Raw genomic sequence first — 20,053 nt, 5'->3', positions numbered from 1 at the left:
CACAAGGATGACTTTCTCTTCTGCCTCCCTCAAAGGTTTTCCAGCAAATCCAGACTCCAACAGACCCAGCCAAGCCCCAGAGCACCCCTTCAGTCCCCACTCCTGTAATAAGAGAAAGGAATTTGATTGAAGCTCCCTCTGGCTCTTTCTCTGCCTTGTCTGGCCTGTGGGGTAAGGCAAGGACAGGGGGAGGTGATGTTCTCTCCTATTTAAGGTTTAGCAGGGCTGTGGCTGCAAGTGATGGCTTTTTTGATGACTTATAGGGAACCTGAAAGGAAGATGGGGATAAATGTTTTAGGGGAGTTCTGTTGTGATAGAAAAAGGAGCAATGGTTCTAAATTAAAAGATAGGAGATTCAGACTAGTATAGGGAAAAGATTTTTTTACAGCGAGGGTGCTGAGGCACTGGAACAAGAGGAGCTGTGGCTGCCCTATCCTTGAAGTGTTCAAGGCCAGATTGAAAGGGGCTCTGGGCAACCAGGTCTAGTGGCAGGTGTCCCTGCTCACTGCAGGGCAGTGGGATTGGATGGCTTTTAAATGTCCTTTCTTTAGGAACCCAAACTCCTCCAAGATCCAATGAGTCTATGTCACCAAGACTGCCACCAAGGGCTGAACTGTCCCATATTGCACTGAGCCCTGTCACTCCAGGTTTGTATCCTCCATAGCAATTATTATAATGAACACAGCTTGTCCCTGAGCTAAAAATGAAAATTATTTCATTTTTGCTTGGTCTGCGAGTTTTGAAAGAGAATTAAGACAAACTTGTGCAACTGGGATTGTCTATCTAGATGAAAAAAATACAAGTGTTAAAAACCTGGTTTCCCTATGGGAATTGCTAAATTCCCTTTAGCTTTAGAGAAACTGAGATTCCACAGAGGTTCTAAAGTTGAGCTACATCATTCAAGTCACCTTTAAACTCCTTTTAGAATTATGCATGGTTTTATCATAATTTTCTGCATCCTTTGTTTTTTTTCCTCTTGAAGTCCCATTTTTTGGATCAACATAAAAACCAAAAAGTTTGAAAATATCACCAGATCATATAAACTTGAATTTGGGTGTCTTAAAAATAAAGTAATGGTAGTAGCAATAATTATATTGAGAAAAAGACGAAAATGAGACAATTCTTTCAAATTAAAATCTAATTTTTAAGCCACTCTGCTGACATTTGAACACTGCTTAGAGGTTTCTAGGACTGCTGTTATTTTCTAGGGGAAAAAGACCTCTAATGCTCTGACCCATCTGGGATAGCCCAACGCAAAGCAATGAAATTCCGGAGAAAAAACAACTGCAGCAGCAGTCTCAGAAACTTTGCCATGGCAAAAGCACGTGGGCCAGGAGCTGCTCAAAGCCCTGTTTGTCAGCTGGCTAAAATAGCTCAGGCGGAGGTGCTGACAAACCCATGCCTGTGCTGCAGCCCAACACCTCCAGCCCTCGCGGGGTTATCGGTGACGTTTGACTGCGAAGCATTTTTTTGCTGGCTGCCAATAGCTATTCCCCCAGGACTATTTGCTTTCACATGCTTTCCCTTTGACACGGCTGCTATTTCTTTGCAATATGTAAACACTCAGAAGGATTTCCATGTTTGTTCTTCACCCAGCCTGGACGGTGTTTCGCGGCTCGAAGGGAGAATTGACACGAAGGAGCAGCCGCTCCGCGGGTGCCCGGAGCTTTCTCTCCCTATGCCCTGCTCCTGGCTGTTTCCAGTTCTAAACCCAGCTCTGCTCCAGTCTCCACACCCCTGGCACACAGCAGGAAAATGCATTCCTGATGCTAGAAACACAACACTGCCATTCCTACATGGGCGTCCTTTAGAGCCCAGTGGAGGCTTTGCACTGCAGAGCATTTATTCTTTATTTCTCCCCTTCCTACAGCAACGTTTTCTGACTTTAAAAAGCCTCTTTCAATCTCAAGCAAATCACTAATATGTGACTTTTCCTAAGAAAATTTACTGGGTTGCCTGTGCTGCTGTTAGCTCTCTCTCTTAATGCTGACTTTTTTCCAAAGGGATCTTGATATATAGTAAGACAATTTGCATCAAAAGTAAAAAGGAAAAGAAACCACTAAAGAAAAAAAAAATCTCAAAATTAATCTAGAAATTGCAGGCCCTGACTCCAACCTCATGGATTGCACCTAGGCTTGATTTAATGGATCTGCTACTTTGTGAAATCAACTTTATTTTACTTATTAATGTAGTTAAGCTACAAGAGGGTAGCTACAAGAGATTTAAATTGGATATTTGGAAGAAATTATTCATTGTGAAGGCAGTGAGACACTGGAACAGGTTTGGAACAGGTTTTACAGAGAAGTTACTGCTGCCCTATCCTGAAAGAGTTCAAGACAAGGTTGCGCCAGGCTTGTGGTAACCTGGTCCAGTGGAAGGTGTCCCTGCCCATGGCAGGGGGGATTTGGAACTAGGTGGTCTTTTAGGCTCATTCCAACCCAAATAATTCCATGTTTAAAAAAAAACAAGTATAAAAGTCCACATTTTCAGAGGAGACAGTCCTCCAGGTTCCTTGCTAGGGCTGGAAAACAAGAAACCCAACTGGCAAATGTTGGGGTTTTTTAAATTTCATCCTGAAAATTAAAAAAAATCTGAAATCCTTCAGAAACTTTCCCAAGATCTGCATGAAAATAAGGAGAGTTCTGTAACCTAAAGCAGCCCCTAGCACAGTGATGGGAATACATCTATAGAAGTTAGGAAGTTACAGTAAAAATCTAGATGGGAAAATCTTCCTAGTAGGGATCATGACACTGGATTTCCTCTACATGGGAATTCTGACACAAATTCTAACTAGGAGTTTCCTTAACTAACCTGACATGTCTCCATGGAGAATTCTAATTTCAGCAACCTGCTCCTTCCAAACCAAAATTATCTTCCTGAATTTCAGACAGATTCATTCCATACACGTTGGCTCAGAAGTCAAATTATTGCATGACATATTTTAGCAAATGCTTATTAAAAAAACCCTCTTCTCCACAAGTCAGACTGCCCCAGGTTAATTTAAAACATAATTATAAACTGATTTTTATTAAACTAATTCAAAGATCTGACTGAATTTTTTCATTGCAGTTCAAACTAGTTTTCCTCCTCCAGCTAATTCTACTGGGCAGGATGGGTTGAAATAGCAATGTTGGGTTCAACCTCTAAATGATTCTGTTTGAAGAGAGACTTTTGAATCTGCTTTGAATTCATCTGATGTAGCCAGAAATTCTCCACTGATTTCAAGAAGCCATTAATTCTCTGTAGGTTTCCTTCCAATGTAAGGTGAACTGGAGGAGTTTTCATCAACAAACCTCCTAGCAAAAGTCACTATGCATTCCCCAAACAAATATGTAGAAAAAGAGTCAGAGGAATAATAACATAAATGTTGACAACATAACAAAAAAAAAAAAAAAAAAAAAAAAGCAGAGGAAATATTTGTTATCCTTATTTATTTAATAAAGAAACATAATAAACTTGAATTTTTCCAGGTACAAACAGCTTAGTATGTCCTATGATATTGGCTGATATTTTCCTTGCTCGTTTTGTAGCTTGAGTGATTCATGTGTTAGCCTTTATTGAACAAATCAACAGAAAAAAAATGGTAGCACTCACCATGCTTATAGACAGTGTGGGCCAACTATTGAGTTTTTGTCTTAAACTAAATCACTGCACTGGGAGGTTGTATCATGGCTCCATTCGGATCAGCATCTCCAGTAACAAAGATCTACAAGTGAGGACACTTGACATTTTTGAGGGGAGTTCTGCATACCATACAAAGATACCATTCCCTCTTCATCCCTAAAGGAACACACCACAGGACAATAGAAAACCCAATAGAAAACCGACCTTCCAGTTACAAAGGTTTTTGAAAGCAATTTACAATTCAGTTTTAGAAAGTTTCACTGTAAACATCTAGAGTTAAGACCCTCTTTCAGATTTTTTTTGCATTACCTTTTTTTTTTTTAAATAGAGGTTTTGGGTAAAAGAACCATTTGTAATTGCATCAGTACTATAGGGTCTCACAGCAATGACACTCAAATGTTCAACTCAAAGGTGAAATGACCAAAGGAAGGGCTCTTCTCTAATGAAATCAGTGACCAGCTAATTGTCTCTTTACATTCCATTCATTACTGGGCCTGACTCTTAATAACAACAGTGGCTGAATATTTTCTAATATAAGTTGCAAATAATTAAAATATTGTTAAAGCAGCATAACCAACAACTCACTTCTGAGTGCAGGCTGGCGTTTTCCTTGGGTTTCAGACAGTACATTAAAAGAAATCACATGAGAGATGCTCCTTTTTCCTTAGCATTTTCCCTCTATTTTTTTTTTCTTTTTCTAAAGCTTTGAAAGGAAAATAATTTTGCTACTTGTCAGCCAATAAATGCTTGTTCAGCAAGTAATGAATGTTCTATTTTCTAATTAAACAGTTTCATTATAGGCAGCAGCTTGTTGCTAATGATCGATAAATCCCATTGAGGAGAAAACATTTTAATCAGTAAGTCGTGTCCTCTGAGTGTCAGCCACTCTATAAACTCACAAGATACATATATATGTATAGATATACGTATGTGTGTGTGTGTATATATATATATATGCATATAAATATAAAAATCGCATACTCTTTCTGGGTGATATGTACAGTCAGAATAACATTACAGCATAAATACACAGGGAATATAAAGTTTCTCTAATTTGAGAAGCCTTGAGCAATTCTGAGTTTTTGGGGGAGGTGAGGAGTGGGGAGGGGGGAAGGAATAAAGAATGTTTTTACTTCAAGGAACGACGAGTAGTCCCCTTAAGTTAGAATCTAATTACATACAAGATTTAAAGGCAATAAAATGCCCAGAGGAACAGCCCTATGTTATACACCATAGACATGGGGTTAAAAGGGCAAGAGAGCATGATTATAATAATACTTATATAGTATGGTTCATTCCCTTATAGCACTTTGCAATCAGAAAGTCTTACAACACCCCTGTGAGGTAGGTAAGTATTATTATTCCCATTTTACAGATGGGTAAACTGAGGCACAGATAGGTTAAATTATTTGCCTAAAAATCATGTAGTAAGAATCAGGAATAGACCCCAGGAATCCTGATGGCAAATCCTCTGAATTAACCAATAGACCACTCTCAAGTGAATGCCTGAGACACCTCTCAATGAATGGAGAGAATATATTAGCCCATATTTACACAGATACATTGTCATCCTTTTGACATGTTGTCGTACATATTCTGACTTGTTTAGAGGACAGATAACAATGGCCATAGATAAACTTGACTGTAACGTGTTGCTTTAATTTTTGTTGCCAACCCCATGTGGTTTTTTTGACTCCTTCACAACCTGGGATGTAACTAAATGTTAATGACAATACACCTTAAATACATTCTTGATATCTTTGCTTCTCCAAGGTGAAAAAGCACAATTACTCTTCCTTTAAAGTGCAATGGCTCATTACAGAAATCTCAAGATTTTCCATGAAGTCCAACCAAACCCAAGTACAACCAGTCTGAAGGTGAAAAAGAAAGAACTTGTCTGTAATGATGGACATGTCTTTATATTCCATAAATAATTTCTTACATTCTATCGAGGCTGAAAGATAATAAATAATAACCTATGTTAGCATGTAAAAACCTCTAATACTTTTCTACAGCCACACATCCACCTTTCACCACATTGTCATTTCTTTGGCCTGAAGCTGAAGGACACATCAACTGTAAATATTACTTTGCCTACAGGAATGAGGATATAGCTATTATCTAGTAGATGTTTTTTATCAGTTCCTGTATTTCTTGTCCTTCCCCAGAAATCTAACCGTACTATCTGAGAAAATGAAACATGGACCTTGAGTAAAAAGGATTCAAACCCTCAAAATTTGTGTACAGATCCAGAGGTAATTCCCCTCCCACCTTCTTGATCACACTGTCACAGCCGTTCTGCACAGCCCAGTTGGCATTGATTTATTACTACTAGTAGTATTTGCAATTTATTTTTTTTAGAGTAATATTGATGCACAGAGTTCCAAATAAGGCTGCTTAGCTCAGTGTTCCTGGGGAAAATGTAACCTATCCCACTACCTTAACAGAAACTTTGCCAGCCTAGATGGTGCTTTAGATCACTACACACGAACGTGATGCGCTACTTCTATGGCGAGTTTGATTGCGGATTTCAAAGCAGATTCTTGAAACATACTAAAAAATTAGTGCTTTTATTAACAGTTTTACAAACAGAATCCATTATTGTCTACTTTCCTGAAGGATAGAACAAGCCATTTCTCTCATTATTTTGACATCATTCGCTTCTCTGTTTTTTTGGTTGTTTTTTTTTTTTTTTTTTTGTGTGTGTGTGTTTGTGTTTCTGCTGATGTGCAGTTGCAAGTCCCAAGAGGGAGAGCTTAGTGTAATCAACAGTTTAAATGCTGCTAATTTGATACTTCAATTTGCAACAAATTTCCTCTTCAAGTGATGGGGATCCCGCAAGTTTCTATTACCTTGACTCAGAGTTCATCATGAAGAGTGTAAGGATCATTAATCTCCATGGAAAAAGAGACTTCATTTTTTTTTTTTTAAGTAAAAAAATATCAAATATAATAAATTTATGAAAGACCATTCACAACATATACAGTAAGTGTTACATTTTGCTACAGCAGCTGTGATTTTTTTTTTTCTTTTTAGAATGCAAGGTCATACATCGCCATAAGTAAACACACTAATATGAGTAAGACCTTAAATGAATGTATACAGCCAGGCTTTATCTGTGGATAGATATACACTGTGTTTACTGTTTTACAGTCTAGCCTATTCTTATTCACACCATTGATATAACAGCTATGACCCTGCAGAGAATCCTCCTGTGCATATATAAATGTAAATATTGAGCCAAGTCAAAAAGAGCAGGGTCAAATGTTATATGACTTATTAGACTCCTGTAGTTAAGGGTAAAAACTCCACTGTTTCTCTTGCAACTAATTTTTAATAAGAAGGCTGCTTCAATCGTTGTGTAGTTACAGCATTACATTCTGTAAACAATGTTTTAAAGCATTCTAAACAAACATTTAAACAATTGATTCTTTATCCTTGTCAGGTGAGAGAAGACAATCTATAGCCTCATCGCTTTTGCTCACGTCCGTTACCTTCAGCTGGAGGTTTTCACTCGTGCCTCTGGTGACGCTGTCGTAGGACGGAGGGAAGGAGGTGGAGGACAGAGTTTCTGATTTGTCTATGGGCCTGCCGTAGTTTTCGTTCATCATGAAGGCAATGAGGCCCTCCTTCTCGGGCGCATCGTCCTCCAGGATGCTGCTCTCCAAAGTTCTGTGCCGGTACAGGTAGGATGCCTGCTTCATGGAGCGCCGGAACAAATGTCTCCTGTAGGCCCTCTGGATGACAATGGCGGAGACCTCTTCTTGTTTCCGCCTGAGCGTCGTTGTTATCGGCTCGTAGGAGATCTTGGAGGGGTTGGCTGCCATGAACTTCTCTTCCATCTGTATTTTAAGGGCATCCATCTCCCCGGATTCTCCTAGCACCCTTTTTGTAAAAGCAAACAAAATATCCAAGCAATGGATCCTGTCTCCGCTGACCATGGGCAGGTCCATCGCTATGAGTTTGATTTTGTTTGGTTTCGCTATGCGCAAAGGTTCTGACAGCGCGTCTGCAAAGTCTGAAAGTGCAGAATACTCAATAAACTGAGTGGCTTCAGGGTCAAACTTCTCCCAGATTTCATAGAACATATCAAAATCATCCTCGCTTAGAGGCTCTGTACTTTCCTCAGTGGCTACACTGAAGTTCTCTAAAATAATGGCTATATACATGTTTACAACAATGAGAAATGATATAATGATATATGTGACAAAGAATAAAATCCCTACGGCAGGGCTCCCGCAGTCTCCCTTTGAGCCATTTGCATTGGGAAGGTTTGGGTCACAATATGGTGGTCCAGTGTTTAAAATGGGGTTGAGAAGACCATCCCAGCCAGCTGACGTGGTGATTTGGAAGAGACAGAGCATGCTGTTAGCAAAGGTTTGGAAGTTGAACATGTCATCAATCCCATACTCCTTCTTCACATAGGCAAAGTTAGCCATGCCAAAAATGGCATAAATGAACATGACCAGAAACAGCAAGAGGCCAATGTTGAACAGAGCAGGAAGGGACATCATTAAGGCAAAGAGCAGAGTTCGAATTCCTTTGGCTCCCCGGATGAGTCTCAGGATCCGGCCAATCCGAGCCAAACGAATGACTCTGAAGAGTGTGGGAGAGAAGAAATATTTCTGGATGATGTCAGAAAGTACGGTGCCTTGAAAAGAAAAGAGACAGACAGCAAGTTAGTACATGGGAAATAATCCCAGGCTTTCCTTTTAAAGCAATCAGTCAGGATTATTGAGAAAATAAATGGAAAGTTGCCCAGAGTGGAAGGCTCACAATGAAGGGAAAGGCATTGTTGCTTTTTCGTGCCCATTTAATCCATAAGAACTTGTGGGACTGTAAGCTAAGAATGGTAGTGCAGTTTTATTAAGGAAAGCTTTTCTGTTGGTAATGAGAAACCAAGATCAAGTCAAGACACAGATAACTGCACCTTTTTGACCATGACCCACCTGAGAAATTTGTCTTGAGTGCAGACGTCAGAATTTGTCTGCTATGACAACATTTTTGTCTGTAAAATAATGAGTCAGAAATACTGGTGTGCCTGGCCTGGTTTTTTTGAGCTACCACCAGAACAATTCAGGTTTTTACTGTGTATCCACTTGGTTGGCTGTTTGCTTATAAAGTTTTCCAGTTTTCCTGATGGGGAAGGAACTAAGGGCGAAGGCTGTGCTAGCAAGGAAACGAGATTGCACCCTGTACTAAACTTCCTGCAGGAGCAGAGCACTTGGTCCAGAATGTCTTTTGACAGGGCCCTGGCTGCACTGAGCCCTGCTGAGTTCCTGTTTCCCACAGGAAAAGTGGGGTGGCCCAAGGCTTCTGACACTGAAACAACCTGGCAGGTCATGGGACGGCACTGTGAGCAGAATGACAGCTCTGGTTAACTGTGTGCTATGGGCATGGCCAGAGCTCTGACATCAAGGTGCTGGTGACAGCTCTGAGGCAGTGACGTTCCCTGGGTGACCCAAACCTGGGAAATCCAGGCTGTTCAATGCCCCCAGAGCACAGGTGGGTGTCTGAGCACCAGAGGTCTGCACTGGGATGTTGCAGCTTCCCCAGTCCACTACAGGGTGTTCAGAGCAGCAGGAGCATCAGCTGATGTTTTCCTAGCACAACACTTTTTCATTCACCTACTCCCTCCCTCAAAATGGAAACTTTTTTCCAGAAGAGCTGAATTTCTGAGCTAATTCTGCTCACTGGATCAATTGATCACCTTTCAGTTGCTGATACTTCCAACTTCAGTGAAAATTCTTTTGGCAGGATTTCAGATTAATTTGTCCTGCACTTCTTTAGCACCTAAATACATCTCCAGAACAGCAAATGACACAATTAATAATAAAACTGTGTCTTTCTGTTTCATCCCTTGGATGTATCAGGGTGTGCAGCTCTAGTAACAAGGCTGAAAAAAGTCAGATTCACTGCACTGCCCAAACCTGCCCTGAAAGACTATTTCAAAATTTTCTAACAAAAAGCAAATAGCAAAGCAATAGCAATCCACGTGTGCCACTTTCATGTGGCTTTTTTATTTCTCTGTCATTGGCTCTTATGCAGAACTGGTGCTAAGTGTATGTAGCAGCCAGCTCATGTTTTATCACTGTGAATCATTAAATGTAGAGTTTGATAAACCTCCTAATTTTTCTGATCAAACCAGTTTTTGTTAGGCAGTGGTATGCTAGCTATAATTACACATTAAAATTGTGTTTAGGATTCAACTCTCTGAGTTGAAAGCATCTATTATTGCACAAAATTAATTTTGCCAATTAATTTTATGTCTGCCTTTCTAAGCCTGGAGTCTGGGTGAAAATCCAGGGTCACCTACCTACGATGGACAGAATCACAACCACAAAGTCAAAAATGTTCCAGCCGTTGGTGAAGTAGTAGTGTCGCAGAGCCAGCATTTTGAAGATGCACTCCCCAGTGAAGATGGCAACAAAAAGCATGTTGATTTTGTGGAGGATGTTCACTTTTTCTTGACTTTGGTCATCTGTTTCCACCATCATGGTAACCATGTTAAGGCAGATGAGAATCATGATGGAGACATCGAAGGCTTGTTTTGAGACGACATCGAAAATAAAACCTTGGTATTTGTTCTAGGGGAAAGGAAAAGGTTTAGTTGGGAAATCTGAGCCATGTAAAAATGATGTAATTGTCTCCTGACTGATCAGAAAATAGAGGAAAACAGACAATATATTGCACCTGATTGGAACTTCATAAACTTAAAAGTGATGATGAGTATTTTTTGGATGGAGCTTTCAAACTCATTTGCTCCTAATGCTTTTTGAAACTGCTGTAAACAAGACACTGGACTGTGGCCATGAATTTGTTCAGTGCAGGCAGGTGGCCACTGGCATATGTAAATGGCACATGTAAATTTGAATGTTAGTCAATGCTGCAGAAGAGGGAATTTTGTACCACAGGTCACTGGACTTGTAAATATCATCCAAAATCAAAACACATAATTATTAGGTGCTTTTCATGTGGGAGCAATAAATCTTCCCATGCTGGAGAGTGGAATGGTGCTTATTCTAGTAAATAATCATTCAACTATTACACAAAGTTCAACTGAATTATGCTGTTCTTACCAGTGGCCTTGGGATTGGCTTTTGAGGTTTCTTAGATCCCAGCTTTTTCATTGCATTATAATATTTTTTCTGTTCTTCTGTCATGAAGATGTCCTGGCCACCTAAGTATAGGGTGAGAACAACACTATTACTTTTGATGAAGAGAGTTTGCCTCTGCCCCCTTCCAAAAGGTGAATCCTCTCCTATTTAATTTCCCTTTTAATGTAGCTTCCATCAGCTTGGACTGCTCAGAGGGACAGTGGTGTCGGTGCACAGAGGACACCAGGCCAGTCTGTGCCCCTGTGTCAAATTTTGTGCCAGAGATCCCCTCTGCCTGAGCTGCTTTGCTGCATTCTGTGGGGAATAGAAGCCCCCACCCTATATTTTCAGGATGCTCATGCTCTAGGGACCCCAGGGACTGCTACAGCTGAGCCTTTGTAGAAGTCCTGAAGGTGATGTCTGCAGATGCTGTGCCACTGCTGATCTCAAGGCTGCTGTGGCAAAGCCCCTGCTGATAAATCTGCTCCTGGCCTCGGTCCCTGCAGCAGTCACAGGATGATGTGTAGCATATGCACTACTTATCTTTTTCTTCTGTTGGTTGAAATTGTCAATGATGACACCAATGAAGAGGTTCAATGTGAAGAAAGACCCGAAGATGATGAAAATCACAAAGTAAAGGTACATGTATAAATTACATTCCCATTCAGGCTGCTCCTCGCACTGCAAAGGGAAAAGGGAGAGTGTGAAAAAGACACCACCTCTGCACATATCAAAATATTGATGCAGTCCAAACAAAGCTGTCCATTGGAAATAAAAGTTATGAAACATGAGAAAAATACTGTAACTTCTGTGAGCAGTCAGCTCTCCTCTGAAGTTTGCCACTGGTATCTGCAATGCCACAGTCATTTCAGCAACACTTCACAACACAGTCACAGCAATCACACAGCTCCAGAAAGTGCAACTCCAGAATAAATCCTAGCAAATGTTCTCAGTCTGAACACAGAAGAGGAAAAGAATCCATTTTCTGATTATCCTAATGCCTGCATGAACTAATGGTACTTACAATAAACCAGAAGTATGATTGCAGTGTAATTGAATCCTAATGAAAAACACTGCATTTTTAAGTGCAATTTTTTTTTTTTTTTAGTGAGGGGTGGAATGGAATAAAGTCTATTGCTGAAGAAGTGAGAAAGAGGTGACTTGAGTCTGATAACCTCAAGTCATCTCTGCCATGTTTGCTGACAGTGCTCAGATTTGCCCCATCAGCTCCTGGTATCTAAACAAGGTGCATTCCCTAAATGCCACATTTTCTTGTGGATAACCCATGAGTTTCATTCAGCAGCAGGGAGGATACCTGTGCACATGTACCAGAATAAATCACCACCATGAGCTATGTTATGCAAAGATAGTTTTCTGCTCCTGTGGTGCTATGAAGTTTTTCCACCCCTTACTCCTCCCCTTAGGCGTCAACTTTTGCCCTAAATTCAGCCTTTTAAATTCCTAGTACCAGACAGCTGCCTCAAAAATTAACAGTAAGTGTAAACTTGTTCCTCTAATACAATTCAAAGAAGGAAAGAAAACTGTAGATCTCTCAATAAAAAGATAAATGAACCACACATGGTGCAGCAAGGGAAATGCTTTTTTTGTTTGTTTGTCTGCTTTTTATGGAAACCTGAAAGCTGAACAGGATGCAGGTAAGAACTGAGCTGTCACCAGTCACCAGCACATCCCAGTCAGAGCTGGAAGTTCACACCACCCTCTTTGTCTGCCAGGAGCTTCTCCACACTCCTCCAGTGGAGCTGCTGGCTGCAGAAAAGACTCTTGCTCAAAGTGAAGGCGTAGGGAGGGTTAAATATTTGTCTCACAGGGCAATTCAACTTAAACCCAGCACTTTTAAAGACATGTTATCTACAGAAGTTGGAAAATAAGGCAATAAACAGGGAGAGGGGAAGAAATATAGAGAGCAATTTAGGTCCTTGATGGACTCAGACTAATTCTTGAGGTGCCTCTGTGTGCTGGGAGTTCTGCAGCAGGAATAGATAAATCAGTTGTGTAGGAGTAAGGGCCACATTTACTTTAATTTCAGGGTCATCATGCTCCAGTACAGCTACAAACAATGAGGGTCTGCAATGTCCCAGCCAGAGTAAGACAGGGACTGGCACCCTGCATATATTTAATTTTGTTGTGTTTCTTGTTAAGCACCATCAGTGCTGCAAAAGGCAATGGAACAGGAAATTATTAATTTCCTTGCAGAGACTTACCTCTCTTGAATCCACTGCTGCATACATAATATCCATCCAGCCTTTAAATGTGGCCTGAAAAAAAACCCCACATAAAACATAAGCATATTAAACAAGTACACCCTGAAATGATATAATCTCTATGATGAACTTTCAAAATGCAATGTTGAGCATGTACTTCACAATTAATACACTGCCTGCCTTGCAATCTAACATGTGTCCTTGACTTTATGCTCATTTAGATATTTAAATTAATTCCAATATGGTTTTCTCCTGGATTTTCTCATTTCTGTTTTTTTACTTTCTGCACTTGCAGGGATAAAAGAGAGGTTTTTAGTAGAGATTTTAAGAAGGAAAGAAAACATAACAATTAAATCTCTGGAAGTTGTGACCTGAAAAATTTCAAGTAATGAAGAGATATGGCTACACATAACATTAAAGAATGTTATCTTGCACAAGCCTTGCACCAGGTGAGATGATCCCATCCATATCCTGCTGGAGCTTGGATTCTGCCCTCTTCTAAACCAGGGCAAATCACAACAATATTAAACCCCAGGGAGCTGCATAAATCACAGCTGACTTGAAAGAAGCAAAGGCAATCAACACCTGCTGTGAGCCTGGCCCTGGAAAATCAATCTGCTTTACTGTTCAGATTTTCTTTTTATTAAGCTTGATGAAATCAGTAGTTTTAATATTTTTTTAAATAATTGTTCAAAGAAGAAAAGATTCCACAGAAGTCAGTGTCCCTTATTGGAATGTTCAATGCAGAAGGGCAGTGACAGCACTCCCAGGAGAAACACAGGGAAGTGAATTTTTACTATTCTGTAGCAGACCCATGCCTCCTTGATCCCAATATTTGCCTCTTATTAGGCACAGCCTGGTGCCAAGCACACCTGGCATTAGTTCTGACTCTGGCCTAAGCCCCACTGCCTTTATTTGGGCTCTCTAGAGTTGTTCCTCATTTGACTTCTGACCTCTTCAGACCAGCCCTGACCTAAGTCAGAGCAGACAATGAGGCATTTTTAGATTTATTCATTTCATCAGATTTACAGTCATACATGTAAGATCCACACCCAACACTTCTTTACATCCTACTGACACTTAAGTTGAATTTTGCCCTGTTGTGTAGGCATACAATTCCAGATAATGCCAGTAGGAATTTGGCCAGAGATAACCAAGAAAAACCCAGGCAGTCAGGCTGAGGTGGGCACATTCAGTGGTTTTAGAACTTTCTATTATTATATTAATATCCTGGAGGTAATGCTGCCTTCCCAATTCCTTCTGAATGATGCTGAGCCAAAGGAAAATGTGCAAGAGATCAATGATATTTCTCACAAAAGTATAAATAAAGTAGTGTTTGAAAGGTTGCACCTATTCTTATCTACTGCCTGAAAGAGATTAACCCACTCACCCAAATCAGAACCCTTTGGAAAATCTCTTCCATGGTGCTGTGTGTTAAAATCACTTTAGATGAAGTATCTAGAGGAACAATCAGCATTTTTATCAAAACAAATAATTATTTGAGCCTGTCATGCTGATACTCTTTAAATATTTTTCTTTTTTGCCATTCTTTTTCTAATCTGATGAAAGACCTTCTGCTGCCATTAGAGCTTTCAGCTCCAAGTGCTGCTCAGGAAGGGTGGCTGGGATAAAACATGAAATCCTTTCCTTGTGGCACAAAATGATTTGATCTTAGCCTGTACTTTTCTCCCACTTGGGAGGAAATCTTTTCTCTTGAGCAGCTATTTTACCCCTCAATGTGTACCACAGACTCCAGCAACTCTCCTGCAAGGCACAGTGGTTTGTGATGATAAAGGATGATGAAGTGATCTGACAAAAATAAATATTAAGAGAATGAAGTGCTGTGATTTTCTGTTTCCCCCAGTCGTCAAGAAGCAAGAGAATTAAAAATCTGTGGGACATCTGGAAAGCTTCCCTGGACACTTCACCTGCAGAGGCTAAAAGATATGAGAATGAAAGAAATATAACACTGAGAAAAGAAATTATTTATCTGGAATTAGCAACCACTTACACTCTGGATAAGGAAGTGACAAAATCTGTGTTTGAGTGTTTGTGATATTATCCTGCCTGGAAGCTATCCAGAGAAGCACCATTTTCTCCTGAAACTGTCATGTGATGAGATTATCTACTGATAAACTCATCCTGGATGGGATTACATTGTGTTATTTCACTGCTGGTTAGAGCTGCAATGCAGCAAATTGGTGGGGAGGGGGAAAGGTGGGATGGCACTGGCTGCCCTCAAACCAAATGGTGCCCTGAAGTAAAGCCAGTCTTTAAATCTGTAAGCTCCTGGAATTTACTTCTTTCTTTTTCTTTTTCTTTTTCTTTTTCTTTTTCTTTTTCTTTTTCTTTTTCTTTTTCTTTTTCTTTTTCTTTTTCTTTTTCTTTTCTTTTCTTTTTCTTTCTCTTGTTCTTTCTTTTTCTTTTCCTTTTCCTCCTTTTCCTTTTCCTTTCCTTTTCCTTTTCCTTTTCCTTTTCCTTTTCCTTTTCCTTTTTTTCTTTTTTTTCAATTTTCCCCAGGAAATGAAATTGTTCCATAAAAATGTCTGCTTTTCATGTCTGAAACCCTGGCCTTCACAGTGCTGAAATGTTTCTTTGGGTATTACTCTTGATGAGAGAAATTTCTGAAATCTAAACCAGAGAATTTTTTGCACATTCTGCATCCACAGTGACAGTAAAACCAGGCATTGCAGTCCACAGAGGTGCAAGAGATGGTGTCATGCAGTAACTTTAGACACACAGCTCAGCCTCATGATCATTTTGTGTCTGATTTATGGGCTCAGTCAGGACTTCAAACCTGGCATGAGGGATTGCTTTAACTCTGCAGCTCCTGCTTGCTGTGCTGGTCTAAAAGTGCTTCTGTTTTCTCCCCACTCCTCATCTGGAGTCCCAAAGTGACAGAGTTAATAGCACAAATTCAAAGATGAGTAGGATATGGTCAATCTAAGTCCGTTCTGTCTAAGAAGAACTTTTCCAAACAAGCCAGATGCTGCATGAAAGACCACTTATTCCTGGGTGTTCTTCAATAGATGGCTGAAATTTCAAAATACATTGCAAAAAAATATGCAGATTGTGATCACAGGGTGGAAGTGTGGGATTACACAAGGGAAGTGCAAAACTGCTACTGAAAATTTAAGATATTTCTTTGATCAGTTCAAATACAGATTTACAGAACACAAGTGCTGTGAGACTTGAAGAAAATTTGGAATACATAAAAACTATTCCTGAAGCACTGGGTGGTAGCAAGACCTTTTTCCTGTTAGATTAGGGCTTTAGGAGTGTTAAATCACCTGGAAAGTGAATCATCCTTCTTTCAAGTCAACAAGTTGTGATGACAAAGACCTTTCCCTCCCCATGAATGAGGCAGACTGAGCAGAGCAGTTACCTCTGTTATTTTATTAACCTGGTTTGGGACAGCCTGCTTATACAAGGGGGAGCTTGACACTTTGCATTAATTTTCCCAGACTCATTAACCCAAAGTGGCAACTTCAGGACAGAACAATGGATCCCAGCCAAGGTAGGAAAAGAGCAGAAGATATTTGGGGCAAATTTCATGCAGAAAACTTTCCTCTGGGTAAACTCATATCCTAAAATTTCCACAGTAGCAGCTTTCACTTCTTTCAAATACGCTGCTGAAGAAGACAGAACATCAAGCAGATTTGTTTTACACATTTCCATTTGGATTTGCAGGCATTCCAAAGGAACTTGAGAGCCACTGAGATCTGTCTGTGGCAGTTGAAAATGTCAGCAGCCAAAAGACAAGCGGCACTTGAACGCTCAGGTTTTGGATCCTGGCGGGTTGTAACCCCAATGCTGATCTCCTCCTTGCCCTGCTGTGCACAGGGATGCAACAGGGGTGTCTGACTCTCCAGGGCAGCTGGGCTGTCAGCTGAGCCCCTGCATTTCCCAAGGGCTTTGCCCATGAAATGTGACCCCTTATGGGGAGTATTTGGCAAGGGGTGTCTGTGACTGACACTCCTGGCAAAGGAGATCCAGATGTTGGGGCCCCTCCTTTGTGTGTGTCCCCTTTTCACTTTACTGCCTGTGGTCAGCAGCAGACACAAGAGCTCCAGGAGCAGGACTAAAGCCAAAATCAATCCCCTAATGGAAATAGGCTCCTGCTCTTCCTCTGTGAAGAAGGAGCTGCCACTTGTCATAAAAATCCTACCTGCTTTCCTGCTAAAACCAGTTTGTTCAGCCTGACCAGGCCTAGGTTTACAACACTTCTTTTGCAACTAAAAATCTATTTCTCTCCTACCCAATACAGGATCACAGGTTTGAAAGAAACCATTTTTCCATTTTCAACTGGAAAAGAGCAGTATTAGCCCTTTCTCTTCAAATGTGTGCTGAGATCCACCTTACAACCAGTTATGTTCCTTCTGCCACCACTGATCCAACAGAAGTGACTAGAAAAAACTGCTTCAGGATATTCCTTAGGAAATGCCAACTTATGAAAAGCTAAAGATTTTCAGAAAACTGGAGCTTGATTCTTATAAAATAAATGGTGAAGGAATAGCTGCCTCTCTGGTGGAGTTTTTCCCCCAAAAAAGTAGGCAATTGTTATGTTATCAGAGGAATTCAGGAACTTCAGGTAAGGCACAATATTTTAAATCTGGAAATTCTTGCTCATCTACATTGGGTGTTTAAGTGAAAGACAAAGAAAACACTATTTGGAACAGAAAATCTAATTAAAGGCTTTCAAAGTGAAATATTCTACCCTGCATGGCTGAGCTGAATATCATAATTACATGCAACAGATAAAAGCTCTCATTCTCAGCAAGTTTGTGTCACGGAAAGAATCAAAAGTGGTTGTGCCCATTCCAAAGTTTCTGCTTTCCAGAGGGTGTGAAAGAAAAACTGAAGGGACACTGATCAGAAGATCTCAAACTCAAGTGTTTGTGTACCAGGAACTGCACACATAAGAACAAGGATTTCTACCAGAAAGGAAAATTGCTTCCTGGAGCTGTTCCGTGCATCTGTGACAGAGAAAACCAGATCTGGGAAAAACAAACTCACTTCTTGGGAAGGAGAAGGGCTGGCAAATCTGATGGGGACCTGTGCCCCTTTGGAAGGGCAGGAGGGGGCTGAAGGCAGTGCCCTGCTGTGTTGCAAAGGGTGAATTCTGTAGGTGACAAATGAATTGAGCTCCCAGAACACAATTTTTTATCCCAGAATTGAGAGATGCTGTCACAGGTGTTTCAAGAAATAAATCTCCCTTTCCAAAGATGTAGCAAGGAGCTTATTTAACTCTGCATGCAAAAATTGCAATGAGCAAACACTCCAAGTGAACATCCAGCCCCTGCCACCATTTGGCTCCAGATTAGGAACAATGGAAATAAGCATCATAACCACTGCTTTATGTGAGGGCCCTTTGGAACTGAAACACAAAACAATTTGTCTGAAATCACCCAGCAGTCCAGCAGCAGGGCCTGGACAAGGTGGAATCCCCTGTGGTTCTTTCTGTTAAACTGTCCTGTGTCAAAACACTGTGAATCTCAGTGCATACAACCCATTTATCTATATTTTATATTTGATAGTGAAAAAAAAGTGGTAGAAGTGGCTTCCTCCTGCCTTTACAGCTCAAACATTGCCATCATCTTTGAACCTCAGCAGTCTCTTTTCTGCTATGCTCTTGCCACCTTCCCAGAGAGGCTGGGCTGGAGGCAGTGTCAGCAACCTGATCCCCACCCTGACCCCCAGTTAGAATCAATCTGAGTCATTATTTCAGAGGTGGACACAAGGTGAGGGCCCAGAATGAGAGGCACCAGTGTCCTTCTCAAAACATGGAAAGTGAGCAGAGGGATATAAATTAAGTCTACAGCTTCATGCAGTAACTTCAGCTGGGAAAGTGAAGGCGCTGGAACTTAATTTTTTTCCCCAGCAGGATACAGTGAAATCCCAGGCTGTTCTGGAGGGCCAGAGCACTCTGTCTGAATGGAGAGTTCTTCCTGTATCATAGATTTTATAATGAGCAAAGTTCACTTCTGGAAGTGAACTTTGCTCTGGATTATAAAATTGACAAAATGATCTTTAATTCACCTCAACAGTCCAATCACCTCCCAGAGAACTGTATTAGTGACACAGCAGCAGAAACCCAAATTACAACCATAAACTGCCATAATATCTCTAGGCCAAGTTAATATGCAAAATGTGATTTATTTACACTTGAGGAAAGGCATTGCCCTGGTGGGTAAGGCTGAAAAACCCAGAAAAGCCCAGAGGTTAACCTGAGCTTTTGAACTGATGGTTTCAGTGAGAACCAGCAACATCTGCTCATGAGTTTCTGGTGGTCACACTTACCACTTGCAGCAGAGCCAGGTACCCAGCACCAACATTATCAAAGTTAACTTTAACTTTTGTCCAGTAAAATGTGCCTGACACGTTGTAAAGTATGCAGTCACTCATGTTGTTAATAATTTTAGAGTCCAAAGGCATATCTCCTTCTGTCTTATTAATGCACTTCCCAAACTTCCCAGCAAAGAGGTTCACTCCCATGATGCTGAAGATGAGCCAGAAGATGAGGCAGACGAGCAGAACATTCATGATGGAGGGGATGGCTCCCACAAGGGCATTGACCACAACCTTTGGGGAGGCAGGAAAGGGAAAACAGAATTAATGTCAGCATTTGTATGGACACTGCATTTACAAGCTGTTGTGCACCCCTGAACCCTCACATGGGGGCAGGTGGATAAGCACTGACACTACCTAAGGAGCCAGACCACCTATAAAGGCTTCAAACACAACTGTTTTTTCCTTTTGGTAATCAAAGAAGGAATCTGTTGGCATTCCACCCAAGGGTTGATGCTTTTTCAAGAGGAATCTCTGAATTCAGAAGTCATCTTGACCTCTGAAATCTTTCTGGATAGTACACTTCAGTCAAACTAAAATAATAATGTGATTAATTGGAAACAGCTGGGGTGCACTACAGTGACTCAAAATAGAGAAAAAAGGATTTCTGAAATATTTGAATCCACTCAGGCCTCTGTAGCCAGTGGGTTGTGAACTATAGCTGTGATAAATTTTGCTTAATTAAATAATAACAGATTGAGACATACTGTACTAAGCCAGCTTCCCCTATCTGATCAGTATGCATGATTAAATGAGCAAAAT

The 20,053-nt window shown here is 40.6% G+C and overlaps 1 protein-coding gene across 4 annotated transcripts in view; it reads right to left on the bottom strand.

Moving 5' to 3' along the window:
- Positions 1-6,802: 6,802 nt before the first annotated feature.
- Positions 6,803-20,053, bottom strand: part of LOC103812707 (sodium channel protein type 5 subunit alpha-like) — a 172,024-nt gene continuing 158,773 nt past the window's right edge. For all 4 annotated transcript variants that reach the window (XM_050971419.1, XM_030235037.2, XM_030235031.2 and 1 more), the window contains 6 exons: positions 19,244-19,525; positions 12,944-12,997; positions 11,261-11,402; positions 10,704-10,804; positions 9,941-10,211; positions 6,803-8,275 (listed from right to left, as the gene is read on the bottom strand). In XM_050971419.1, the coding sequence (XP_050827376.1) occupies positions 7,041-8,275; positions 9,941-10,211; positions 10,704-10,804; positions 11,261-11,402; positions 12,944-12,997; positions 19,244-19,525 (2,085 nt within the window). In that variant the 3' untranslated portion in view covers positions 6,803-7,040. The remainder of the gene's footprint in view (positions 8,276-9,940; positions 10,212-10,703; positions 10,805-11,260; positions 11,403-12,943; positions 12,998-19,243; positions 19,526-20,053) is intronic.

Source organism: Serinus canaria, chromosome 2, assembly GCF_022539315.1.
Source record: "Serinus canaria isolate serCan28SL12 chromosome 2, serCan2020, whole genome shotgun sequence".
NCBI classification, from domain to species: Eukaryota; Metazoa; Chordata; class Aves; order Passeriformes; family Fringillidae; genus Serinus; species Serinus canaria.
The sequence above is the reverse complement of the archived record's forward strand: the minus strand, read 5'-3'. Positions and strand labels throughout refer to the sequence as shown.